The 27,921-nt window shown below is 45.2% G+C and overlaps 1 protein-coding gene across 1 annotated transcript in view; it reads left to right on the top strand.

Moving 5' to 3' along the window:
* dcc (DCC netrin 1 receptor) overlaps positions 1–27,921 on the top strand; it is a 216,218-nt gene that overhangs the window by 146,992 nt on the left and 41,305 nt on the right. Inside the window, 8 exon segments of the mRNA XM_048259294.1 lie at positions 417–555; positions 4,865–4,914; positions 14,919–15,060; positions 16,979–17,089; positions 18,061–18,255; positions 22,010–22,105; positions 26,693–26,931; positions 27,398–27,536. Coding sequence (XP_048115251.1) covers positions 417–555; positions 4,865–4,914; positions 14,919–15,060; positions 16,979–17,089; positions 18,061–18,255; positions 22,010–22,105; positions 26,693–26,931; positions 27,398–27,536 — 1,111 coding nt within the window.

Here is a 27,921-nt window from a genome sequence, read left to right as displayed (position 1 = left end):
GTGAGCTAAGCCTGACTGCTTTATGTCCCCCCACTCTCTCATGGGGCCAGAGGCCAGGGCAACTCTCCTCAGCTGAGCATCTGAATGAATGAATGTTACACATGATCATAGTCCTCTCCACGAGCGCCAGAGGACTGTCTGTGCTGCCAAAGCCTCTCACGATTACGTTGTAATTAGATAATTGTCTTCCCTTTGAATGTGATAAATACTGTACTGTGCAAACAAAACACACTGTGAACTGCAGGTGAGAGCTGGAGTCCTGCCACCTAGTTTAATTTACCAGCAGCAGAGAGGGGTTTAATAAAGGTACTTGAAATGTATTTTGATTAGCGACAGATGGCTAATGAAAATAGATCATTTCTCTTTCCTGTTCCTCCGGTACTTACTCATATCGGTTCTTTTACGCTCTCATTTAGAGTATTGATGTGATCGCGCAAACCTACAAGATGGAGGGTCTGAAGAAGTTCACGGAGTACTCTCTGCACGTTCTGGCCCTTAACCGCTTCGGGCCAGGTGTCAACTCAGATGACGTAGCCGTCACCACCCTTTCTGATGGTAAGAGGCTTCTGATGCTGTGTCTACTGGTCTTGCCCATAATGCATTGCATGCTCTGTGGACCTGAATTCATTTATCAAGACAAGGCTGGCTGAGTAGAAGATCCCCCAAAAAAACAGATCAAATAGAGGATTGTATTTAATGAGGGTGAAAATATTTACATAATGAATTCATTTAATCAAGAATTAATGACAGTTTATTCGTTATTAATAAATGTCTCATTACCTTCACCACACTTGAGCTGTTATTGGGGTAGGGGGATGGGGGGAGCTTAGCATCACTCCATAATCAATTTCTGACAGTGTCACTCAGCTCTGACAGGGGCCATGATATGTCAGAAACAGCCCCCACCTCCCTGCATCCTACCCACTATGGGGCCGGTGGCAGCCAACCGGAATTCGATTAAGTGAACCCCCCTCCATCAAAAAAAAGCTGCCTGGTGCCCCGACTGACTGCCTGCTCAGTAGAAAGCCTGGTACCTTCCGTCACACTTCCACCCCCGCAGTGGGAGTCCTGGAAGTCTGGAAGGCCGCGCGGGAAAGTGATCCGTCCAAACAGAATTCCGTTTATCTCTGCTCCAGCTCCTCTTTTATCCACTCCACTCCACCTCCCCTTTGGGAATCCCCCAGTTTGTTTTGGGCAAGCGCTCACTCCAGACGCTACAACTGTGTTTGTTTATATGTATGTGTGTGTGTGTGTGTGTGTGTGTGTGTGTGTGTGTGTGTGTGTGTGTGTGTGTGTGTGTGTGTGTATCTGTGTGTGGGTGTGTTTGTTTTGAGTTTGCTGTTCAAGTGGGGCTCATCTGCGTTGCCCGTGTTTTCAGTTGACTGCATCCTCAGTCCTCGGTCCAGGCTTCCACCTGTCAGATAAGCTCAGTCTTCTCTTTATCCAGAATCGGGGAACATGAGAACAGGCCATCGAACATAGCAGATGATCACAGGACACTTTGGCATGCACTTTGGAAACAGAATCCCACACCAGCCCCCCCCATCCCCCTGCCAACCCTCCAGCACCACTGGCTTTGAATGTGTTCCTCGCCTCTTGATTTCCAATCGGCCATCTTGATTAGCTGCAGCAGGGGCGGCTATTGATTTAGGTGTTAACCTGGGGATTATGTTTGTGGTAATTCTCCGGGATTCAGTTGCCTAGCCCGTATCAGCGCTCTCCAGTTTGGTGCCTAGCCCGTATCAGCGCTCTCCAGTTTGTGCGGCAAAGCCGGCCCATTGATGTCTGGCTGTTGACTCAGATGTGTCAGGAGGGCGCATACACACACACACACACACACACACACACAAATACAAACACACGCATACACACACATACAAACAAACGCATACACACACACACACTCACACATACACACGGTAGAGCAAATCGCTCTCCTGCTCATGTCAAACATGCTTCAAAGCCACGACAAGTCAAACAACGCGGGCCTCACCAAAGTGAAGGAGGAGACGCTGTGATCTCAGGCTTCTCAGACTGTCTCAGGGACAAGAAGGATTGCATGATGTAGAGTGAGAGATAGAGAGAGAGTGGGAGAGGCAGTGAATCTGACAAAATGAAAGACACTCTGGGAAACGGGGGCAAGAGAAAAAGTGAGAGAAGGGAGTCCATGTTGCCCAAACCATGCAGAATCTTTCTGGCATGTTCCTTTCTCTTCTGCATTTACCCACAGGGATTACTGATGAGCTGTAGTGTGTGTGTGTGTGTGTGTGTGTGTGTGTGTCTGTTTGTGTTTGTGTGTGAGAGAGAGAGAGAAGGAAGAAGAGATGACATAGGGAGAACCACTGAAGAGGGAAGAGAGAGGGAGGACATGATGGAGAGATGAGAGGGAGGGAGAAAGGGAGGTGAGGGAAGGCGAGGCTCTGCCCATCTGCATTCTGTGCACATCCTCTCCAGCCATTGAAATCTCTGGCACCTCACCTCACCGTCACAAGCTGCTGCTTCTCCCTCCACTACAGACTCGCCCACTCAGCCCATGCACTCCCCTCAGAGCAGCAGGCAACCCAACAACCATCGCTCACTCTATCTCTCTCTCTCTCTCTCTCTCTCTCTCTCTCTCTCTCTCTCTCTCTCTCTCTCTCTCTCTCCAACTATCTCTCTCCCTCTCCTTCTTTCTTTCTCTCTCCAACCATCTTTCTCCCTCTCCCTTTCTTCTCTCTCTCTCTCATATCCCCCCCTCTCTCTCTCCAACCATCTCTCCCCCCTCTCTCTCTCTTTCTCTCTCACATCCCCCCCTCTCTCTCTCCATCCATCTCTGTCTTTTTGTTTCTCTGTCTTTTTTTCAATCCATCTCTCCCATTTTCTCTCTATCTCTCTCTCTCTCTCTCTCTCAGTCTGACTCTCTGCATCCCTCTCTCACACCCTCTTTCTCTTCCTCAAATAATCGTTTAGATTCTTTCCCTTTTATTGCCCCTTGCAAATTCTCACCTTTCCTCTCTCATTTCTCACTCTTATGTGTAACGGTTTTCCGTGTTCTCTGCTTTTTTTACATTGTTTGCCTATTTCCTCCTCTCTCATGCATAGTCTCATCCCTCTCTTTTCATCTCTTTGTCTCTTGCTCTCTTTCACCCCATCCCTCTGTCCTCTCCTCTCCCCAACTGAAGTGCAAGGTGCCAAGGCGATCTCGGGGGGCGAGTGCTACTAGTGGCCCCGGGACTCTCTTATTCGCCAGACTGTCTCTTCGCATTATCCTCAGCGCACACTTAGAGGCCATGGGAATTTATAGTCTGTCAGCTCCCATTAGCCGTGGCCCTCTGAATGTTTCAAATGAGCCACAAGACCTGCCTTTTCCATTTCCCTGCTTAATTAAGACTGCTTGTGCTCGCTAATGAAATTGTGTGCCGGCACCTCTCTTTCTCTTGTTCTTTCTCTCTCTCTCTCTCTCTCTCTCTCTCTCTCTCTCTCTCTCTCTCTCTCTTTCTCTCCTTCTCTTGCTCTTTTACGCTCTCATTCTCCTTCTTTAACGAGCGGTCCTTTCTGAGGTAATTAATGACCTTTAACCCGCAACACACCGCCAGCCAGTTGTCCTATTGATCTAAGAGGGTGAGCACAGAGGCCTTGTGTACCAAACCCACCAAAGACCAATCAACCACTCGGCCGCCATTTTGCTGGGCCTATCACGGCCTGCCATACGTTGAGATACCAGAGGCATGCATATTCACGAGGACATTATGCCTGTGACAAATTACTCCCTGCACCTCCACAGTGCTCTCTCTGTGGAGTCTCTTAAGCATTTCACGGCGATCATGGAGGAAACAATGGAATCATAGTAATAGTGTTTGCTTGTTAGGATCACTCAATTAATGGCTGTTAGTACTTGTAGGGCCAGTTTCCAGGACTTGGATTAAGATTAGTCCTGGACTGAAAGAGAATATAAAAGGAAATTTCCATTGAAAAAAGCTTTTAGTCTAGGACTAGGCTGAACTCCTGTACATAGCCTGGAAATACCCATACGAACCCTCTGCAGCTTGTTTACAAGATTGCTGCACCATTTCCAATGTCCCTAAGACCCGGGTACGCAATTACAATCGCTAATCATAGACATATATTTTCTTTGGAACAGAGTAAACAAATGCATTTAAAACCTTTGTTTACAAGATTGCTGCACTTCTGAAACAATTTGGTTAGAGTTTGATGCACCAATTTAAGTTTAATTTAACTGCTAGACCTAACGTAGATCAATTAACCCTTTCCAGACTCAATCTCAAATCTCAAAAGAGTCTGGTGTCAATGAGGCTATCATGTACAGGAAACTGCCTCACAATGTTTGAAGAGAGTTTAGCAAAGCACCGTTCTTTCAAAACAATCTAGAGTCTGCAAACTAAGCATTTTCATCCAAAGGGCTTCCTCTCTTAGAAGCCTTTGTTATGATTATTCTGTTATGGTCAAAAACCTCTCATTCTCTCAGGGGATGTGTCATGTAAAAGTCCTGATTCATTGAAAAGCTGTTTTAGACCACTGCTCAAACCCATGATTATTCCATCTAAAATATATATGTGAAAATTGTATTATGTAATAGTAATATAGTTATAAAGATGCCAAAGGAGAATGTTTGTGTTTATTGATAAGGGGTTATCTATAGTAAGGTCATTGGTTTATTGATTATCAATGCTGACCTCAGGAAAGAGTTAATCATTAATGTTTCCTTGTACCTTTCTAAGGGCAACAGTCTTTGTTATTCCCTAAGACCCCATGAAATTCAATCTGCTGAAATGAACTGACCATTTACTGTAAGTTATTGAATATGTTGCTGTAGTTAAAAACAGCAGAACTAATGCCTTCTTATTTTTCTCATTTATCTTCACAGTACCGAGCGCTGCCCCTCAGAACATCTCCCTTGAAGTTGTGTACTCCAGGGTAAGTAAAATAAAGGAAGGCTGTGTGTGTGTGTGTGTGTGTGTGTGTGTGTGTGTGTGTGGTGAACAGGTGAATATTCTTGAGAGTAACTCGAGTTGTGGGAGTGTGGTAATTAGTATTCATGTACTAACACAACTTTCATGGCATCTCATATTAGCTGTCAGACAGTGAAAATTAGCACATACTGTAAGCATTCTAATTTATTGGAAGTATAGAAACATCTCCACACTTGCCCTCATCTCTCTTCTTATCACCATGGCAATAGTTACTTTTCCTTGCATCATTAAGCAATGCAATTTCAGTGTAATTTCATCTTTTATCCGTTCATTCTGCATACATACAGTATGTCCGTTTAATTATTGTCGAAGACTAGAGACTAGTCTTCCTAGTGCACTAGTGTGGAGGCACTGGTGACTCTGCTGGAGTTCTGTGCTGTGCTGCACTCTGCTTCTTTGGCTTTTGACTGAAGTAATGTGCCACCCCTGCCATCACCGCCACAGCACTTTGGCAGTCTGAATTCATTCGGGAGGTGATGCATGTCTCCAATAATGATAACCTTCCAAACGTCTGACATTTAAAGAGGAAGTCGCCATCAAACTCAGCGATGCTTGAAAGGAAAGGGGCAGAGTGTCCGGTCAGTTCTTTTGAAGTCTGTGAACATCAAGAGAAGAGGCAGATTTCTTATTTTCTCTTCATCGTCTCTGTCTTAACATAAATCTCATTCACTTTGATTATTCAGGGAATGAGTATCGGACTTTTGTCCATATAGTGTATTTATTAGTGCTTGTATTTATTTAGTTAGTGAATATAGCGTACAGTATTTTGTGCATATAGTTCATCAGTGACTACTTCTTGGGAACTATGATTTTGGTGATTTAAGGACATACGGTCCACCACATGAACCCCAAAAGCAGGTACCATTTGACCAGGATCTTAGGTGTTTTGAAGACACATGTGACCTTGTTGAGCCTTCCCTGGGCCTTGGGCCCTGACAGTCATGGGACAACAACACAGAGAACAGATGGCGTTGCCACAATGACAATGACGGCACTTTGGCAGGCTGCATTCAGAATCATTCACACAGAGTCATTCAGAGACACTATAGGTGGCTCCCTGGAAAGCATTACCATTCACCGGTGTGTCAATTCCTCCAAAACAGTGTTATCAAGTATAACTATCATTACCAAAAATTGGCAGTGTCACTGAGGTATATCTGACACTTTATCCTCATTAAAAAGCACTGGTTTGACTTTGACAGGTTGTGATAAAAGTAAATTAAATGTATGCCTAAATAGCGGTAGCTACAAGCTTTAGTCCCTAGACAGCATCATCATCATCATCATGTGAAGATATGTTGGACTGTCATGTGTGTTACATGCCGGTCAAATGTATAGCTTAGATTAGCGATATACTTTCTGGTTAGGTTGTGTTTTATACTTCATTGAAAACCAAAAAATTGCATTTGGGATCAGCACTTAGTAGATGATAAATCACAATGCAAAGGTCACTGGCTTTTATCCACAGAGCCCTGTTAGCGTGGCACCTTTCTGCATAACGGCATATGCCGAGAGGTGGATTACGCAGGATTACACTTAAATTAATTTCAGCTCATTCTAATCTATTCCCTCCAGAACTGTCCATCCTTCTCCAGCCAGTGGCAGACGGGAAATTGAACACATTTTCTGTAATTTCTGGTTGGGGTTAATAATCGAGAGACTTACAGTAGGGGCACGTGTCGCCTTTCTGGATATATAAACATGTATGTGTGTCTACACACGTCCATTTTTTTCATCTGTGTAGGATCTCCTCTGAGACTTTTATCTGCTTTATGGGCTACTGTTTGGCATGCCAAAATGGAGGAGATTATTATATTCACTGTCGATATTAAATCTATAGAGATGAAAGTGGACTGCATGCATGTGTGATTGTCACTCAAAGTTAAAGGGGGCATCAACTGCTGACACCACAGAAACCAAATAAATAAACACGTCTCAGCGCCCCTTGCCCTTTTTATGCTCAATGAGATCCATTTGGTTAGAACAGTTTACCTAACAGCGTGCAGGCAGTTAGCCACAGCTGTGGCCCAAACCATGTTCTTGTTCTTTATTACCCGCTTGTGACATTTGCCTCCTTCACCTGCTGGGCTCTGGCAGGGATACAGCTGTGTCAGAGTGAGAGTGTCAAGGGAACAGAGACCGCACTGGTCCTGAGGGTACCTGACTAGTCAACCTTCCCTCAAGAGAAAAGTCGATAGTATGTCCGCTTCACTTAAGTAATCCAACTCTCTTGATATACTTTATGCTTCTGCACCAAAGAGTGACTACTCATGCAATCAGTCTGATGTTGATAGCTTTATTCGTTCAATACTTTCTAAACTGTGACTTTTCTACGCTACACTAAAATTTCCCATTATCTTTCTGCTATGATAAGTCCAAAGTGATTGCACATTTTGAATGTTCTTAAATGTGAAAATCATTCTGCACAATCCTCACAAATATCTAAAGTTTGCTTATTGATTTTCTTCTGTAATTTAAAAGAGAGTTAGGGGGAAAAAAACAGCAACTAAGCAGCAGCATTTCCATTCCATTATTAGTATCACATTTAATATTTCTCACACACCATTAAGGCCCCCCACTCCAGCTGTCTCCCATGAGTAATAAATGTTCTGTGTGTGTCATCAGATGTCTTCTCCATAATGATCTATAAGGTTAAGTGCACAGACTCTGGTTTGTCAGCAAATATATAAATAGATGGAATTTAATCTGTCAAGACAAGGCATCATCCATTAACTCCAGTTCATTCACTGGCTGTGCTGTGTAAGCTGCGGGGATGGGAGTAGACGAGGCAATGGAAGCTGTCTGGGACATGGGGTGTCTGGGACGAGGGGCGAAGGGTGGCAGAAGTGGAGCACAGCGCTGATTGAGTGCTCCACTATGCTGACACTCTTGCGTAAGGCTGACACTGACAGGCACCCACCCACAGAGTGGGCTACATTTATTCGTTGCTCTTTCTCTTTCACACTCTCTGTCCCTCTCTCTTGCACACTCTTTCTCTCCACCCCATTTTCCATACAAGGTTTTATTCTCACTCAATTACATATGAACTCTCAATCTCCCTCTTGACTTTGTCCTTGTACCTCAGATGTTTTTGCTCTGGCTCTTGAACATAGTCTGTTTCCAACCCCACATTCTGTTCATAAACATTCCCTTTGGCCTTATGGCTTTTTGTGTGTTTGCACATCCAGGACTTCACTAATTCATGATGCTGTGTTCCATCTCATTGGCGCATCTTTCGCGGTCTCCGTAATGGTCTGTCTGTGCATCTCCTCACTTCTCCTCTTGCTCTTTCTTCCTGTCCTTATTCTCTCTCTCCCTGTCATCCCCTCATTTCTCCCTGCGGGGTGCGGGTGATTTCGCTCACCCCGAGAGGTCTGCCTGATGAGTGGCATGCTGGGTAAACACTGGTGCCCGTGTGTGTGTGTGTGTGTGTGTGTGTGTGTGTGGTGTGTGTGCGTGTGTGCATGTGGCAGCGATAGCAACAGAAGCAGCCTCAGGCTCCTGCTGCGAGGCTGTCTGCAGAGATTGCACGGGCGCTGCAGGGGGGTTGGGGTGGGGGCAGGTCAACTCTCATTCTAACCCAGAACTGAGGCCCTGTTTGAGCTTTGACGATGAAGATACTGGCCTTAAATGACACTGAGCACAGAGGAATGTATTTTTATGTATTTTTTTAGTGTCACATTATAGCTGTCGTTATATAGTCATAGGCTGTAATGGGAGTTCTTATAGATCTGTTTTTGAGGTAAAGTCTGTGTACTGTAATCGAGGACATATTTGGTTCTACTGTCTGCAAACCCATCTAATAATCAAATTGTTTATATATTGACATTATAATAACTCATTAATCTATACAGTACATATGTGCATTTTGTTATTGATCCATTAAGCATTGCTATCACCTCAGTGGTCTCTAAAAAGCTAATTCTCAAGTCTCAAGCTGTCACTTGGCTACCTACAGATAAAATGGTTGCGAGACAAGTTGGTTAGGCTCAACATAGCATCATAGCAACATAGCATCATAGCAACATAGATGTTGATCGCTTATATTTCTTTTTTGTCATAAAAATGAGATTATTCATAGGCCCTTTAAAAAGAGGCATTCAAGTGAATTGATTTGAGCTTTGTAAGTCATGATAAGTCAATGCACATTCTGGAGCAGAAAAACATATTCATTCCTCACTGGAAAATTAAACTGTCGGAATGTGCATCTTTTTCTCTGGAGATAGCTGTTATTAATGGGTGAAATCAGACGGATCGCCTTCTATAAAGGAATGAAATATCTGTGTGACTGACGACACGCTTAATCTTTTGCGACATAAACGGACAAAGTCATAATCCTGCGACAAATATCCTTAATCCAAGTAACGACTTCTTGCATAAAAGTGAATTAACTGAGTCACTGGTCAGTTTTTTTGTGTTTACCACCATATCTCCTTATTCCCCTCTACCGCCTGATTCGCGTTCACATTCACTTCGATGTCATGAAGTGAGATGCACTTACAGAGCAACAGGGTGTTTATTCCCCACTGTGCTTTCCCCCAGTGTTAGAGTACCAATCGAACAGAAGGAGGTGGCACATTCAGATGGATCGCGGCCCAATTTGCTTGAATTTATGTAGCGTTTTTATACACACAACAAAGACACCGCGAAAGCTAAAGAGGAGTATCGACTGTGTGTACTCCTCACACCCAGAGCGCTGTGAAGCAGAAAAGCTGAAAGATGAGAATCAAAATGAGTAAAGTGAAACTAGGCATACTTGTCCAAACAAGTGTGTAGGAAGGGATGCTGAAGATGACCTGACAAAAGAGTGGAAGGTCAAGTGGCGGGCGGGAGTGAAGCTGCAAGTCTGTAGTCTTCAAAAAGACGACAACGTTTTTCCTGAGGCCTGCTTTGGCATTCAGTTCCACCTGTATGTGGAACAGATCAGCTTGGAGAAGGTTAAATGAGAACATCAGTTCCCAGTAGCTTCTAGAGCCACAGAGATTTTTCTGGATTTTGGTGGAGTTAGTCCGAATCTCTGAGTGCACATGTCTTAGAGATAGAGCTCTTAGTCTGTATGAGCATTTAGTGTGTGTGTTTTTTTTTTTTGTTTACATGTTTTACTGTTCTCATGCATAGCCACACAGGATATGGATGGTCTCTCCATTATGTATTGGCAAAACTGGTTGCCTGTGGAGTGTTTATTGACTGAATGTCTCTCATGGGCTTCAGTTCCATTCCGGCTAAATAGCCCTTTTTGGCAACTCAAAGGGACGAAGCAGTGAGTAAGAGAAAGAGGAGGATAGAGAAAAAGAATGAGAGAGAAAGACAGAGCTGCGTTTCACTCTGTCCTGTGGGCTTATTGGACAGACTTCTGCGACACAGCGGGCGGGGGTGCTAGACAAATAAATAAATCTCCCCAAAAAGTATACGCTGGCTAACAACTTTTTTTTGCGGACCGGGTCTGCAGAGGACGGCGTAATTGTTTGTTGTCATGGACGCCGGCGTACTAGCCGGGCCGTCTGCACACACGCAGCCCACGAAAGTGACAGGCCGTCTGCTGGGAGAGCTCGAGCAATTGGCAGTCAGCGGCGCAGTCGGCCGCGGCCCACTGCCAACAGCGAGGAGGGGCATTAGCCAGTGGCCCTGTGTGGGCGGAATCCATAAGTACCCACATTCTTTTGTGATGTCATTTTGTTTTTCTCTCTTTCACTCTCGCTATCTCGATCTCTCGCTTTTTTCCCCTTAGAGTGCCTGTGTGCCTGCTCCCAATCTCTCTCTTTCTCTCTCTCTCTCTCTCTCTCTCTCTCTCTCTCTCTCTCTTTCTTTCTGAGCTTTCTAATGCTCTTTTGTCCTCCGTCATGCCCTGTTCTCTCTGTCTCTCTGTCTGCGGTCCTAAATTTGACGGATGGGTGTGTGGTCGCGGTTTTGGGTGTGTGGGGGGGGGGGTGGGGGGTAGGGGGTGTGCGGTTAGCGCAGTGGAGAGAATTAATCCTAAAACAAGATTAGGCTCTAAGGCCGGTGTAATCACTTTTCCACCATAATCTCTTTATTTGTGTGTGTGGTTTTGTTTATGTGGTGGGTTGCTCAGCAGAGCAGGCGCTTGGTTTTGTTTCTCTCTCACCGAGGTGTGAGAAGTGGCAGACTGGTGTGTTAAGTGCAGGCCAGTGAAGGTCTGCTGAGGTCTGAAGCCACAGTTGGTGGTCGAGGCAGCGAGCAAGGCTCACACTTAGAGTGGAGCTGAAAGCAGAAGCTGAATTTAAATCAGGAACAATTAAAGAAAGCGTCCTCTCAAATCGGCCTGGACATCATGGATCAGCAGTCTGTTTCCTGCCATACTGAGTGGCCCGCAGTGGTTGATGGGGGAATAGAGGCTCTGTAGGCTCTGTTGCTCGCTCTCTCTCTCTCTCTCTCTCTCCCTTTTTCTCTCTCTCTCTCCATCTCCCCCTCTATACTGGCATGAGTGCTTAGTCCACTCTGCCACAGAGCTTGTTAGAGGAATAGCTATATGGAAGCTAGCAAGTCGTAAATGACAGTGCACAGACAGACATGAGCATGCATGCAGGAGCACACACACACACACACACACACACACACACACACACACACACACACACACACACACTATTATGCCCACCATAGACTGCACTCAGAGACATGTGCCAGTATGGAATTGTGGTTACATTGTTCCAAGCAGATTTGCCCTGTTCTATGAGGTATAATTAGTTTGACAGCGAGCCCAGAGGACACTGAGGCCTGTTCAGCCAATCACATCCACACCTCGGTTCCAAGCTCCGCTACGCTATCCCATCTGCAGCAACAGGCCACACACACACACACACACACACACACACACACACACACATACATACACACATATCCATCAGCAACGTCCTGTAGTCTCACTGCACCAATCAAACACTCCCTGCCCGCCCTCCAACTCTCTGCTCACCAATCAAGCCTACTGAAGCCTTTCTGCTCCTCAAAGTGAGGTTTCATTGGAATCCCTCTGCACCAATCAGACATTCCAGAAGCCGTGCTACGCCGCCACCCCCTAACCCCCATCAGCCAATCATGCCTGTTGGAATCCATCTGCGCCACTAGTGAGGTTCCATTAGAATCCCTCAGCACCAATAAGAGCGTCCGCTAGACTCCCCCTGCACCAATCAGGCCTGAGTGCCTTCGCAAACTGAAGCCCCAGCTGCTGCAGTGGGTCCCTCTATGACAATCAATCCCGCCCCAAATCAATTAAGATTACAGGCCTCTCATAGCACATGCGCTGACGGATAATAGCTAATAATAATTAATGACACCCTCCTACGGCGGCATGTGTGTGCGCACCAGGCATTGATGCCGGAGGGTGATGAAGGGTCTCACCGTCACCGCATCAGGAGTGTCCCTGGAAGCCCCTGCTCCCCCAGGTGAGCACCAGGGAGCTACTGATGGTGGCTGTGATTACGCTGACAACAGGGGGTCCACTTGTGGAGAAAACATGGCCGGGCAGGGCAGAGTAAACAGGGCGGAATTCGCTGCATGCGGCGAGTGGAGGCTGGTGGTGGGTGCACTCTTGGGAAGGTGGTGCAGCGATGGATCGTCAGCTGATCTGAGTTCCTGAGTTGTTGAGGAGGGATAGAGAGATTGAAAGAGAGAGAGAGAGAGAGAGTTGAAAGAGAGAGAGAGAGCCAGCAGCATAGAGCTGCAGATAAATGAGGCAGGGCTTGACTTAGTGGCAGCTTCAGTGTCCTGTGAATTTTAATTAGTTTATTTGCATGTTAACGGGGCTCAGTGTGTGTGTGTGTGTGTGTTTGTGTGTTTTCCTCTCTTTCCGCGGCCGCACCCACAGATGGCACTGCCACCCACCCACCCCCATCCAAGGCATCTGGCATTGACTGCAGCTATGCAGGCAATGTGACAGTCATTGAGCATATGACAGGGAGTCGTGCACGGGCTTGCCCGCTGCCGTGTCCGCCTCGGCAACAAGCCATCTCCAGGGCCGTTCAAAAGGTTAATTAATCCAGCCGTTTATATCGCAGGCATGGGGAGGTGCTGGATGAATTAGAGGTGTTTTTTTTGCCTTAGGATTCCTCAAGCCTGCAAGCATCTGTTTCGGATCTCACACTAACTGTAATCAGCGCCGCATCCTTCTATTTATCCATTGAAGTCTCTGTTCAATTGTCATTACTTAATGTCAAGCAATCAGTTTGTTTTGTTCAAAATGTACACATTTCATATCAACCTACACAGATTTTACGCACATGTATCACTACTGCACTAACCATAGATTTAATTTTCGATAAAACTTTGATTAGATGTTTGTTTGCCAGTTTTAAAGTGAGCAAGAGAGTTGAGAGACCCAGTGTTGACACCGCCACTGTTTCTCGTTTTGTTTGTGTTGTTTATGGCACATTGGGGGGAATGCCCCCCTCCCCTCCTTCTCGGTCATGGGCGACCTTTATACCACAGTGATAGCCTGAGCGTGTGTGTTTATGTGTTTATGTTTGCATGTTGGTCTTTTTGCACAAATTAATTGATAGCTATGGCTCAGTGGAAGCAGAGACCCCATCAAATCAATTAATTTCCTTCCCTGGTTTGGCGGGCAATTAATGCCTCTTCTCCGCATAATTAATGGACACGCATATTAAGCAGGGAGTCAGACAGGCAGAAAAATTGTGGAAAATCGAGCTCAGAATGTTTGAAATTTTTATCCGATTTAACGTTTTATTGTGCTTGTAGACCCCAGCAAGTCTCGTGTGACCAGTTCATGTCGTGCAGGGATTCCAGAGCCCTGCTGCACACAAATAACACTCGTTAATTATTCAAATGACTTGGCTGAATGTCTGCAAGTGTCATCTGCCAGGATTGAGACTGTAGAGCAGACAAAAAAAAAACAGCATCCACCCCCTACCCCCACTGGAAGACAAGAAGCTGGTTTTATTCTGTACTGCCGTGCTTCATTATCTCTCATATGCTCTTCCTTTAATCATATTTCACTCTTATTCGGAGTCTGCCATATCACCCTCAGTCATTGACAAAAGAAATGATCTGATGCTGATCTCAGATCTCGTCTAAAGTGATTGCAAGAGTTTATGGGGGTTCCTTTAATTCTTTATTCCAGGCAAAGAGCTCCCCGAAAGCTTGTAAAAATTGTGTGTGGTATTTCTAAATCGGCCCCGATGGCTGATTTAGAATACTGTTTTCTTTTATTTTTCCACGAAATACAGATCAGTGTACCACTTTCATCACCCTAACAACTGTGTTCCCTGACTGGTTGGTCTGAAGCAGATTTTGATGATCATAAAGATCTACAAGCCTTCTAACTTTTTAACTGTTTACCAACTCCAGAACAGTGCATAGTGGTTGTTATATTTCATTGCAAGACGGCTGAAGAAAAGAATGTATGAGAGCAGTATTAAACAGGGTTAAATTCAAATCAGCTCTAAATGGGTTCCTTTCTCTACATTCTTTTTTTTTTTTTTCAATTCCCTCTCCCACTCTCTTTTACTCTTTTACTGTCTTTTATTCCTCACATCTGTTCAAAGCAGTTTCCTATCTGTTAGGTATTCATTGATAGTTATTCATGCTCTGGCATTCCTGGTCATTGACAGCATCACAAAGCCCTGCTTGGCTGTCGTGAAACAGCTTACAGAGCTAATAACACCATTCTGGAGGAGTGACACATTCAAAGTGATCTCCTCCACTGCCATTTGTATAATTGCAAATATGCGCGCACAAACACACACACACACACACACACACACACACACACACACACACACACACACACACACACACACACACACACACACACACACACACACTTGTGTCAGACTGCACGTGACATGTCTGAAATTGCAGTATTGTTGCCTAGGCTCCATGGTCTGTTAGATGAGCTGACTGCATAATGTATGGGGGCATATTTTACATGATATGAATGCCTCTCATTTTGTTGTTGCTTTTTTCTCTTCCCAGAGCATCAAAGTCAGCTGGATGCCTCCGCAAACTGCCATGCAAAATGGCTTCATCACTGGCTACAAGATCCGGCAGAGGAAGACAGGTCGGCGTGGCGACCAGGAAGCCATCGAGCCCAACAACCTGTGGTACTTATTCACAGGTGAGCCTCTCCGATCTCTCCCACCAGCCACGTCAGTGGCCTGTCCACTGCAACTGGTCTAACTGTAGCGCAACAGACATTCCCAAACATTTGCATTCTTGCTGTTTGCAATTAGCCAAAACCTGAAGGCTTCCAGGGGATTTTAACCATTTGAACATGCTTCCTAAACATTAATGAATGAAATATAGCCAGAAGGGCTCATCAATTAATGAATGAATAATAAATCTGTTTATTTGTACGTTTACCTCCTGCTTATATTTAATCATTCCAATGGTGCATTTTTAGAACTATGAGCCTCAATGTTATGTCAACACACTGCTCCCTAGATAAAAATATATAAAAATAAGAAGAAGCACTTTCCATTCTATGCCAGGCTTTGCTTCCCTGGTGAGGTTTGTTTCAATATCACTAGAGACTGCAGCTTTAATATACAGTCTAAAAATATACATAGATCTCACATACATTGATTTACTTCCTTTCCACTGCCAAAATAAGGTTAGCCAGAGCTCTAAAAATACACCTTATATACTTAAACCCTTATTTGGAGTTTATTTTCCCCGTAGGGCAAGTGGTATTTGTTTGTCTGATAGATCGTTCTGCTTCTAGAATAAGCATAATCATCAGAACCCACATTCCTTTGACCCTCAGTCATATCGGCACACTGAAAGCCCTGTTGTCAGATTGGATTTCGGGGAGACGTTTGCATCTTCGCCCCCCGAGGGGAGCCGTGTTGCAGAGCTCCATGAGGGCTGTTCCTTTTTGTTGCCACAATGCTTTATTTCAATATAATTTCTGACTCGGGGATGAAAATGATATTCATTCTCATTATTGCCATGATGGATATCTCTGTGCATTTGCATTCTGTGGGAAACTCATTTCACACTGTGCGTCCGTGAATGCTATGCTAATTTTTCACACTCTCGGGTTTTGCAGGGTTGGCTGTGCAGAACAGTAATAATTGCTAGGTTCCTTTTTTTTTAAGGCCCCAGCTAGATGTAGTGAATTTTTAATGCTCTGTTTAGATGGGGTCCTGCAACCTTCTCGTTGCCACTGATCCGTTTATTAGTTTTAAATAATTAGTGGCCAAAATTAAGGCCTAATTGAAAGCTCCACAGGATTTATGGTGTTAATTCATGTTTGTTTCGAATGGGAATGAATTAAACCATCACCCACGGTCAAGAATTTGTACTCTCACAGAATTGCAATGAAACCATACACTCTTTCGAGGTCTCTCAGGAGCTGAGGTGCGTAGCTTAAAGAGCACAGTGAACGGGGCCAGTTAATGACGAGTCTCTGGCCAGTCCAGAGAATATCCACGCTGCGTCTTTTCATTTTACTTTGGATGACCGAATACTCACTGCACATCACCATCAAAAGCTGGCCCAAAACTTTCCACAATTGTCCCCCGATTGCATGTGCACGTCAGAAAAGTGCAACCTAGTATAAGTATAAGTATATATACTCTTTAAATCCTGTGAGGGAAATTTGGTCTCTGCATTTATCCCAATCCGTGAATTAGTGAAACACACTCAGCACACAGTGAGGTGAACACACACTAATCCCGGCGCAGTGAGCTGCCTGCAACTACAGCAGCGCTCGGGGAGCAGTGAGGGGTTAGGTGCCTTTCTCAAGGGCACTTCAGCCGTGCCTACTGGTCGGATTCGAACCGGCAACCCTCCGGTTACAAGTCCGAAGCGCTAACCAGTAGGCCACGGCTGTTTTTCAACAGAGAGAATGCAGTTTCAGCCATGTGTCTGCACATAACATGTTGTGCATGTATATGGAAACAGATAGCAGTCAAACTATGGATATGAAGTTCTTGGCATATTTCTCACCCACCAGAAGTGAAAAAATAGCACATCAACTCTTTCTTTTGTTCTCTCTCTCTCTCTTTCTCTCTCACTCAATCTCTCCTTAGGGCTGGAGAAAGGGAGCCAGTATAGCTTCCAAGTGGCGGCGATGACTGCCAATGGTACTGGCCCATACACCGAGTGGAACATGGCCGAGACACCGGAAAACGACCTTGACGGTAAGACAAGAGCCCAAATAACCGATCTCATCACCATTTCCTCGGCCCCCTCCTCGCCTCCCTTCTCCTCCCTGTCCTCCCATTTCTCTTTCTCATTCCTCGGGGCGGTTCTACCCCTCCACCGCCCCCCCCGCCGCCACCGGCACCCCTGCCATCCACGGCGAGGTGATGCCTCCTTCTCATTCCCCCTCGTCGCCAGTGTGCCGATTAAATATTTATACAGCCGTGACCAGTCAGCGGTGTTTACATTGCACTCTGCTAACGCGAGCATCTTAACAAACAATTCCTCAGCAAGCCCCCTGCTTCAGGAGCAGCCCTCTCACCATGAGTGGGAAGAGAGAAGAAGAAGGGTGCTGGGAAGGGGGCAGGAAAGAGGCTGTGGCTCCTGTTGTTTTGTATTTGTTTTTCTATTTTGTGTTATTGTTTGCCCTTGTGTAAGACTTGCCAGATGGGCCTTTGGGTGCCCTGTAAGACGCATTGGCCCGTCTTTTTTAACGCCTTTGACGGCCGCTCCAGTTCCTTCAGGCCACTGAGGACATAATCAGCGTTTTTGTTTACGGTTACGCTCGCGTCTCCCGATGCCACTTCTCAGGCGCCGTCGCCTTTGTGTATAAATGATCCCAACCGGTGCCTGATTGGAATGAGCTTTGGCAGGCTATTAGGAGGATGTCTTTAAACGTCGGACGAGGGGAAAAATGGGAGATGCACGGAGGCTGACGCAACAAACGAGATAAGAAAGGAATCAATCATGAACAACCATTTACTAGATGACAGTCCGCCTAATGCAATTCTAATGGATTGTATCACTCAATAAGCAGATACAGGCATTTTTGCTGTGGAAATGCAAAAGTCACCCCCACCCTTCTCAGAAAAGGCCATCAATTCCCCTCCTCCAATTACCTCAGTTTGCTTTGTCTGCACAATGACTGGTGTCATTATTGGCTCTGTGTGTTTCCTGCTTGCTTTTGCAGAGACCCAAGTTCCCAACCAGCCCAGCTCACTGCACGTGCGGCCCCTGCCCAACAGCATCATCATGAGCTGGACGCCCCCCCTCAACCCCAACATTCTGGTCCGGGGCTACATCATTGGCTATGGCGTGGGCAGCCCATATGCCGAGACGGTCCGTGTGGACAGCAAGCAGCGGTACTACTCCATTGAAAACCTGGGTGAGTGCCCGCACCAATACAAAAGCAATACATCATGAGATACACAATGTCCAATATATAGTCAGAGTGCTGTAGGAGTACAGAACATTGCAGTAGTGATAAACCCCAGCATACTGCAGCACCTTAATCATATATCATGAACTACATATAGCGACTGTAATTGTGTTTATTTTTAATATAGGTTTCTTGAACTGCAAAGGTGCAGTCCGCATGTATGATACATTAAATCCTCTGAGTTAGCATTGACACTGAGGTCATTGAACATCAGGCTTTGTCAATTTAATTTCAAACAGCGGGCAGTTTATGCACATTAACCTTATAGATTCACACGCACCATATTAAGCAGGTGCCCGTCTCTCGCTCTGGTTGTAATTAGCGGAAGGTTTGCCGCGGCACGCCTGGGAAACGTTAGAGACGAGTGACATTAAGAAGACGTGCGCGAAGGCCGCCCCACACCCGCCTGGTGACCTTTTGTGGTGCCGAGCTCCCATGGGCTGCCGTCGGTCACACACATGTACACGCACAATCACACACATACACATACACACATACACAATGTACAGTGCATAGGCTATACAAATACAAGAGCAGTTTCATAGGTTTAACTTGGCTTCTGGTATCGGTGGGAGATGTCTTTTTAAAAGCCACCTTAGCATGTATCTGGGAAGGGACCCACCCCTCATTATTTGCACAGTGCTGGGTGATTACTCACACTGTGCTAATGAAATCTGTCAGGGGACAAACTTTATCTAGCTCTCGCCTCGGGGGGATAAGGAGAGCTTTTTCTTTCTCTCTTTTTTTTCTCTCCAAAGCTTGTGTCAATAGTAAGAATCTGACTGCGCCGAGATAGGAGCACTGGCTGGGGTAATAGCCATGCTTAATGATTTCTAAACAAGGGGCTGTCAGCCCTAGCCAAAAGGAAGTAAATGACAATGGAACTGCTCTGAAGGAATATTACTGACATTTTATACATGGCTGGTCGAATATCAGTAGACAGTCAATCATTCACACCCATAGCATAGCTGAAGACAGAGCGCCTGCAGTGGAGTGTATGTAGCCCAGTGGCTGATTCCGGCTGGAATTTATTAATTATTTAGCATAATAATCTCCGAACAGGAAGCACATGGAAGTCATTTGTAGGAAGACAGCGGGTATGGATTAGAGAGGGATTCTGGAGGAAGTAGACGCTCTGTCCCGACAAAGAGTGATTATTGGATTGAAACACGGGAAAAGACATTTATGTCATCATGTACAAGGGCCAGATTAGGTGGCGAGATTATGGTGATCACAGAAGGCTCTCTAGTAATTTGTTGGTTTTTGATGAGATTACAACCTCAGCAGGCGGTATGCATTTGTTTATATGGTGCTGGTGACCCTTTCCATGTCAACGATGATCTCGTCACAGCGACCTGTAAAGATTGACTGTAGAGAGACTGACAACACAAGTGTCAGCAGAAGTGCACAGCTGGTTATGCAAGGTACAGATGTGAATGCCTTCCATGTGTGTTCTTTAAGAATGGATCTAGGCTTATTGACTTCAATTTATGGTGAAAAATGTCAATTGCAGTAACCAGTACAGTTTTTTTTTTTAATCAAATGACATCAGTTCAAAATGCGTTTTTTAATTTGTTATGTGAAGTATGGCAGTGTTTATGCAAATGTTTGCAATTCTTTATATTGGATTACATTTCATGTATGAATGTAATAGTAATCTATTCGCCTTTCAAAATTGCAATTCATTATGTATGGGAGCAGTAATAAGAGAACTATTTGAGTGTAAATGGGAGTTTGTGAAGCAACAGCGATTTGCATGAGAAAAGTGACAATAACAAATTACTCACTCTTAATATTCAGGTGAGGCTTCTCTCCCCAAATGATAATGAATGCATAATGAAATACTTCCTGCTTTAAGTTGGCTGTTAGTCATCAGTAACATGCATTAGATTCATATTTTATGCATGGCTTTCTATATTATTTATACCTATGTGTGCTATTACTGAAGAAAACATGCAGAGCAAAGTGTATACCTAGCTGACATGTTTGTTAAGCCACCATGGTTCTTGTCTAATGGTGCATGCAGAGCCTAAACAGAAGAAAGCTTTCAGTGAGAGCTATCCGCCATTTTGAAAAGTCCTATAGATAGTGCTGTCCTCTTTCTATCTTACTTTTTCTTTTTTACTCCAGACAAAATATGCCCTCATCTGTTCACATTTTTTTACTGGGGCTTTAATGAGTCCCCCTAGTACACTGGCTCGCACTTATCAATATTTCAGCCATGCTTATCGAGCGACACAGTGGCCCAAAAGCAGAGACCCCCGTGCTGTCCGTGCGGAGATTCAGTGGTGCGGCCGTGCAAGCCTCTTTTGGAAGAGCCCGTCAATACCACAGTCAATAATGCCCCCAGCACTGGGCAGCCACACCACTGCACTACTACGATACTACGCTATCTGTTTGCCATACTTACAGTAGCTCCCTATCACTGCATGAATGGAAAGTCCTAAAGTGATGCTGTTGCCCGTGGCTCTCACTCACGCATGGTGCAGTGCATATATATATAGGCATACACACACACACACACACACACACACACACACACACACACACACACACACACACACACACACACACACACACACACACACACACAGACCTTCACACACACACAAACACACATACATACACACACACACTATCACTCTCTCTCTCTCTCTCTCTCTGTCACACACACACACACACACACACACACACACACACACACACACACACACACACACACACACACACACAGGCTCAAATACTACGTTGTGCTGATAAGCCATAACAAATAAACAAACCAGAGGCTCCCCCAGTGTGCTCCTGGCCGTATGCAGTGAGAGGAGAGTTAGGGTGGGCCTGTGGGCCACCTCAGGTGCAGTATTGATAAGCCTGGAGGGCAGACCAGGGAGACCTATGCAGGGAAAGTTTGCTCAGGTTGCCCAACTGATGGTTGTGTGTGTGTGTGTGTGTGTGTGTGTATGTGTGTGTGTGTTGTGTGTCAGTGTGTGTCTGGTTGTGTACATCTTTGAATATGTTCATGTATGTGTGTCTGAGTGTGTGTGTGTGTGTGTGTGTGTGTGTGTGTGTGTGTGTGTGTGTGTGCATGTACTGTATGTGTGTGCTATGCTTTCTGTTTGTTAAATAGTGTTCATGAGTGTCTGTGTGTGAGAGTATGCTTTAGTGTGTGTTAGTGATTATGAGTTAGTGTTAATGTGTACGTGTGTGTGTACAGTATGCGTGTGTGTGTGTGTGTGTGTGCATGTGTGTGTGTCCTCCTGGTGAGGTCTGGCTCCAAGGTCCAAGGTCGCTGTGGTAGCGTGCCCGACGGCACAGAGCTGGGGCCACCACAGGGGCTCCCCCTCTCCCCTCCCTCCCTCCCAAGCACAGCGCCCTGGACGTAGCACTGCAGATAAACTAATTGTGCGGTGGGGGACCCGCCTCACACCGGTCTGCGGGCTCTCTGCCTCGTCCTCGTCTTCTTTGTCTCCTCTCTTCCTTCTGTCTGGCCGCCATTCATCCTGACGCAACACTGTGTGCTCTGTATTTCCAAAACACGGCACAGCTGTGTTCGACACACATGTCCTCGGGAGGAGGGCATAGGAGTCTTGTCAGATGCTGTCGGCGCTGCAGCTACAGCAAACCGCTTTTATTTTGAACAAGTGCGTTGAGATGACAGTAATTGTTGATTTGTTTTTGTTTTTATTGTCTACACACACAGAGCCCAGCTCCCACTACGTGATCTCACTGAAGGCCTTCAACAACGCCGGGGAAGGGGTGCCGCTGTACGAGAGCGCTGTGACCCGGTCCATGTCGGGTACGTCTTACTGCACTTTCTCCCTTCAATCCAGTTCAGTTCGATTCAATTAAAGTTCAATTCAGAGAAGCTTCATTGACTGGACAAATCCTACTGCGTTAGTTGACTCATATTGTATTGCCAACGTTTTGAAACACAAAAGAACTTTTTTTTTTTTACTTTATTTCATATGAAACACAAATAACTTTTTTTTTTAACTTTCTTTCATATAAAACACAAAGAACTTTTTTTTTTTTTACTTTATTTCATATGAAACACAAAGAACTTTTTTTTAACTTTCTTTCATATGCCAGCAGGACAGTCCCCAGTCTACTGATGATTGTGTTTGACTGGACAAACAATCTGAAACTAGACACACACCTGTCCTACTCATTAAAACCCAGCCTCTGTTTCACAGGCAGACAGCAAGTAGTCTCCTCATTAGATGATTTCCTCTAGGAGTCTGTATGGTATTAGCATAGCATAAATTAATTTACCCCCATAATCACATGTAATAAGTGTTATGGGAGATAATACTGTATGTACAAGCATTATGCCTCAATGTGCCTGTGGGTGAAATTGAACACTTTCTCTCCCTTAATGCAGTTTATGATCAGGGAGAAGCCACATTTAACTCCAACGTATGCCGACTGTCTTGATAATCATTTTGTGTTTAGCCAGTTGATCCATGGTGAGTGGTAAGCTTGGCGCAAAATAAAAAACCTGCTGGTTGTGTAAGACCAGAAGGCCTTTGTTTTCAGGGACTCTGAGGATACAAGAGCACCCATTGGCCATGATGGTCTGAGTGTTGCACTCAAAGACATCAACCACAGACTCTAGACCTTCTTTACTTTTGAGAGTGCACTATCTTCTTCTGAACACAATGATGGTCTTTGAAGGCAGTTCACTGCCTCCATAGGCTATGAACATCAGACATTCTCTATCTGCCTCGTCAACAGTGTTATTTATGGCATACATTGGTCTACAGAAGACATATCTTCTCTAAGTGCTTTAGAAGGATGAAGGATTTGTTTTTTTTGGTCTGTCCCCATATGGCAGACAGAGCCTCTCAGTTACCATGGTTTCGCTCCGGACAAACGGAACGCCAGCATTGTCTGAGCGTCAGTTCGCTGTCTCTCATTTCCAGCCTCAAACAAAGGCGAGGCCCCTCAAATAAGCCCACGGCATCGTTCGACAGAGGCAGAGCAGGAGCAAGACTGATGTGTCGCAGTGTCCTCTGTCGTTCTTCACGCGTGCTCTTCCACTTATTAGCACCTCTGAAAAGACCCCCTCATGGCCGTTGCGTTAGAAAGGCTCTGCTCACTCCATCAGCTCATATCATTATGTAATTACTGCCTCCCAACTGATTGTGCCCGAAGCATTAACTAATGCAGAATAAATCGCCTAGCGCTGCAAGCAAGACATGTAAAGCACAAAAGAACCTTGAGGAGCGAAAGGTTGATTTGAGCCGCACTGATTGGCAAAACAGTCAGTGGAGAAACTGGATGATTGCTGTCCCAGAATCAGTCTCGTAGACAAGGAAGGTTCCACCCACAGCGACAGGGCTAATGCTAATTGCTAGCCCTCTCACCACCAACCCCCCTCTCCCCCAGCAGTCTCATCAGCCAGCCAATTACCAGGCCGCCCACTCAGTCTGCAACACCGCAGGTGTCTGTGGACCTGATCACCTCCATGTCACTCTCTGTAGGAGTCCGCCAGGCAAAGTTACTTTGCACTGCGACGATCATGTTCACTAAACTATTGTGAAAAGGGAAAGTAGACCTACATCAAAGTAACATACAGACAAAGACATAACAGAATCATTGTGCACCTAGGTCACTGTCTAAAGCCTACAATATTAAAGCAAGGACAAGCAAACAAAAGAGACTAAAAGCAAAATGACCGAATATCATGAAATTAATAGTGTGATGTGGGTCACAGTGTCAAAAAAGAGCTTCCTCAATTGCTGATGAGAGGCCACTCTCAGTATTATGCTGTTACCTGGCTCCCTTCATTGTGAGTCAGGTAAGAGGACTGATTCATCAGTGCACTCAGAAAATCACCCTTATGAGAGAGGTCAAGACTTTTGTTTCCCAAACAGCCAAGTGCCCCTTCATCACTCTCCCCACTGCAAGCCCCATCACTCTTCTTTAAAATCCCATCTTTGTTTGTGTGTGTGTTTTCTTTTTGAAAGAGAAGAGGAGAAAAAGAGGGAGAAAGTGGCTCTTGTTTAGAAGCAGCACCTGCAGTGCTAAAAGAGATTCATCATTCAATGGCTGCCAAGGCCCTTACGAGCTGCATTAAACCTCCCGTTAAGAGGCAGGCCAATAAACACAGCAGAGATGTATGCCCATCTCCGCCTACTGCACTTTAATCTCCCACCACCACCGCTGGAGACCAACAAATGGATGTCTCCATTTTGCTCTCTCTCTCTCTCTCTCTCTCTCTCTCTCTCTCTCTCTCTCTCTGTTTTCCACCTCCTCTCTTACTGTCTCTGTCATTCTCTCTTCTCTCTTTCTCTCATCTCCTTCCTGCTCTCTCTCTTATCTTCTATCTTCATCTCTCTCTCTCTCTCTCTCTCTGTCTCAAGCTCTACCTGTCTCTCCTCCTTTCCTCCCTTCATCCCTTCCCCACATCCCTCTCTCGCACCGCGTAGCCCAGCTAATTGGTCTGCAGAGGCGGCCAGATAATAAAGTTTTATTATTCTCCGCGTTGCTGCCCATTGATGTGGCAGCTCCCGTGTCTTTTGTCTTAGTGTTTCATCAGTATTTATTCTAATGTCTGAATGCGAGTCCACCAGTGATGCAGATATCAAGCTATTACGCCAAACACCTCATTTGTCTATTTCTCTGCTTGGCAAAACACCCACCCACCCACACGTGCACACACACACACACACAAACACTCACACACACACACACACTCAGTCTGGAAGAAGATGGATCTCTTTTTCATCCCTTTCCCTTTACAGACATTGTTTGCATTGACGGAGTAATGTTTTCACCTGATGATGATGTGTGTGTGTGTGTGTTTTTTTTAATGATGAATTTGAGTATGTGTGTGCATCTGTCTGCTTGTCATGAGAGTGATGTCTATTAGAGGACTAGATGTAGTGATGAAGTCTCTGCTAGCTACAGCATAGCAGCACCAGAGACTCTCTGTGTTTTGCCTTTTGGCTTCTTGACTAACTGTCTTCTTCTCTGTTCTTCATAGGTGTGGCTGTGGAGCTTAACGCTAGTTCAATGGTTAGCCCACTAAGCTGCTTTTGTGGCGATGTAGAGTAATGTCCCTTTTTGTCTCCTCTCTTTCTCTCTCTCTCTCTCTCTCTCTCTCTCTCTCTCTCTCTCTCTGTTTTTCCACCTCCTCTCTTACTGTCTCTGTCATTCTCTCTTCTCTCTTTCTCTCATCTCCTTCCTGCTCTCTCTCTTATCTTCTATCTTCATCTCTCTCTCTCTCTCTCTCTCTCTGTCTCTCGCTCTCTACCTGTGTCTCTCCTCCTTTCCTCCCTCACTTCATCCCTTCCCCACATCCCTCTCTCTCGCACACGTAGCCCAGCGCTAATTCGTCTGCAGAAGCGGCAGATAATAAAGTTTTTATTATTCTCCACGTTGCTGCCCATTGACATGATGTATCGCTCCCCGTGTCTTTTGTCTTAGTGTTTCATCAGTATTCTAATGTCTGGGCTGCGAGTCCTACCAGTGATGCAGATATCAAGCTATTACGCCAAACACCTCATTTGTCTATTTCTCTGCTTGGCAAAACACCCACCCACCCACACGTGCACACACACACACACACAAACACTCACACACACACATACCTCAACCCCCTCAGTCTGGAAGAAGATGGATCTCTTTTTCATCCCTTTCCCTTTACAGACATTGTTTGCATTGACGGAGTAATGTTTTCACCTGATGATGATGTGTGTGTGTGTGTTTTTTTTTAATGATGAATTTGAGTATGTGTGTGCATCTGTCTGCTTGTCATGAGAGTGATGTCTATTAGAGGACTAGATGTAGTGATGAAGTCTCTGCTAGCTACAGCATAGCAGCACCAGAGACTCTCTGTGTTTTGCCTTTTTGGCTTCTTGACTAACTGTCTTCTTCTCTGTTCTTCATAGGTGTGGCTGTAGACTTAACCGCTAGTTCAATGGTTAGCCACTAGCGCTGCTTTTGTGACGTGTAGAGTAATAATCCTTTTTGTCTCCTCTCTTTCTCTCTCTGTCTCGTCTTTTCCTCCCTCCCCTCTCTCTCTCTCTCTCTGATCTTTCTCTGTCTTCATGTTTTTCATTTCTTTTCCACTATCAATTTCTCATGTTCATCTCCTGGCATGGAAACACATTCTTATCGTCTGCATGCTAAACTGCATTTGCATGAAACTCAATGTGCCATATGTCTGTCGTTTTTGTATGAATGTTTGTGTACATGTCTTCGTTTACATATATGTGTCTGCAACAATGTGTGTATGTATGTGTGTGTGTGTGTGTGTGTGTGTGTGTGTGTGTCCGTGTGTGTGTTTGTCCGTGTGTGTGTCCATTGTCATATGCATGTGTGTGTCTGTCTGCCTGTCTATGCACACATTTGTGGGGTGGCCATGTAATTCTCACAGACCCCTCAGACCCATCGGACGATGACCTGTTCCATCTGTTTGATAAATACCCTACTCCCATCCCAGATACCTCCACCCCCATGATCCCCCCAGTAGGTGTCCAGGCCGTAGCCCTCACCTCGGACTCGGTGCGGGTCAGCTGGGCCGACAACTCCATGTCCAAGAACCAGAAGGCCTCCGAGGTCCGTTACTACTCGGTGAAATGGAAGACAAGCCACTCCACCAGTGGCAAGTTCAAGGTAGGAGAAACGGTCTGATAACACAAACATCTGTAGTCTTTTAAGTTGATTTGGTATAGTTTTCTATGTAAAATGCCATTGGTAACTCTTAACTAAATTACGGTTTTATTGCACACATTATTTTTTGGGACAGCTTTAGCATTTGGATCCATTAACTTTTGTTTCAAATGTAACAGCTACCAGCTGTCGGTGTATTTATATTCCACTCAATGCTGCATACTGTTTGATGACTCATCCTATCCCCTGTTTTACAACACACAAGCCAATGTGCAGCTCCCTCCAACATAAATACACACACACACACACACACACACACATATTGCTAGATCATATTATTCGCTCCATAAGCTCATTCCCGTCCCCTTGAAGTGGTACGGTCCCCGCAACCTGTCTGTTTATGTCAGTGGTTAAGTTCCCTCTTACACAACATTATATGCCCTTGACCCAGCCTGTTCCGTGTGTCCAGTCTGCAGACACCACAGCCCTAAGTCACACGGTCACTGGCCTGAAGCCCAACACCATGTATGAGTTCGCTGTCAGGGTCACCAAAGGTCACAAGTCCAGCACGTGGAGTATGACAGCACACGCCACCACCTATGAAGCAGGTTTGTGATGGACACACACACACACACACACACACACACACACACCTCTCTCTCTCTTCTCTTCTCTCTCAATTTTTCTCAATAAATCATATGTTTAGAGCTCCAGTGCTTGGCTAATATGCTCACAAATGAGCCGTTGAAATCCACCACCTCTCTGACATTCAAAACAATTACTGGCAACGTTTTAAAAAAAAAAAAAAAAAAACAGCTGCATTCATCAATTAGCAGGCTATAACACAACTTTACACACAACACACTCCTAAAAAGTTCTCATTAAAGTCTTTTTAGGCTGAGAAACTAATCCACCACAGGAAGAGGAGGTGATTTGGTGAGAGAGGGATACATATGTGTGTGTGTGTGAGTGTGTGTGCGTGTGTGTGTGTGT

Source organism: Alosa alosa, chromosome 12, assembly GCF_017589495.1.
Source record: "Alosa alosa isolate M-15738 ecotype Scorff River chromosome 12, AALO_Geno_1.1, whole genome shotgun sequence".
NCBI lineage: Eukaryota > Metazoa > Chordata > Actinopteri > Clupeiformes > Clupeidae > Alosa > Alosa alosa.
This window is presented reverse-complemented; position numbering and strand designations above follow the sequence as displayed.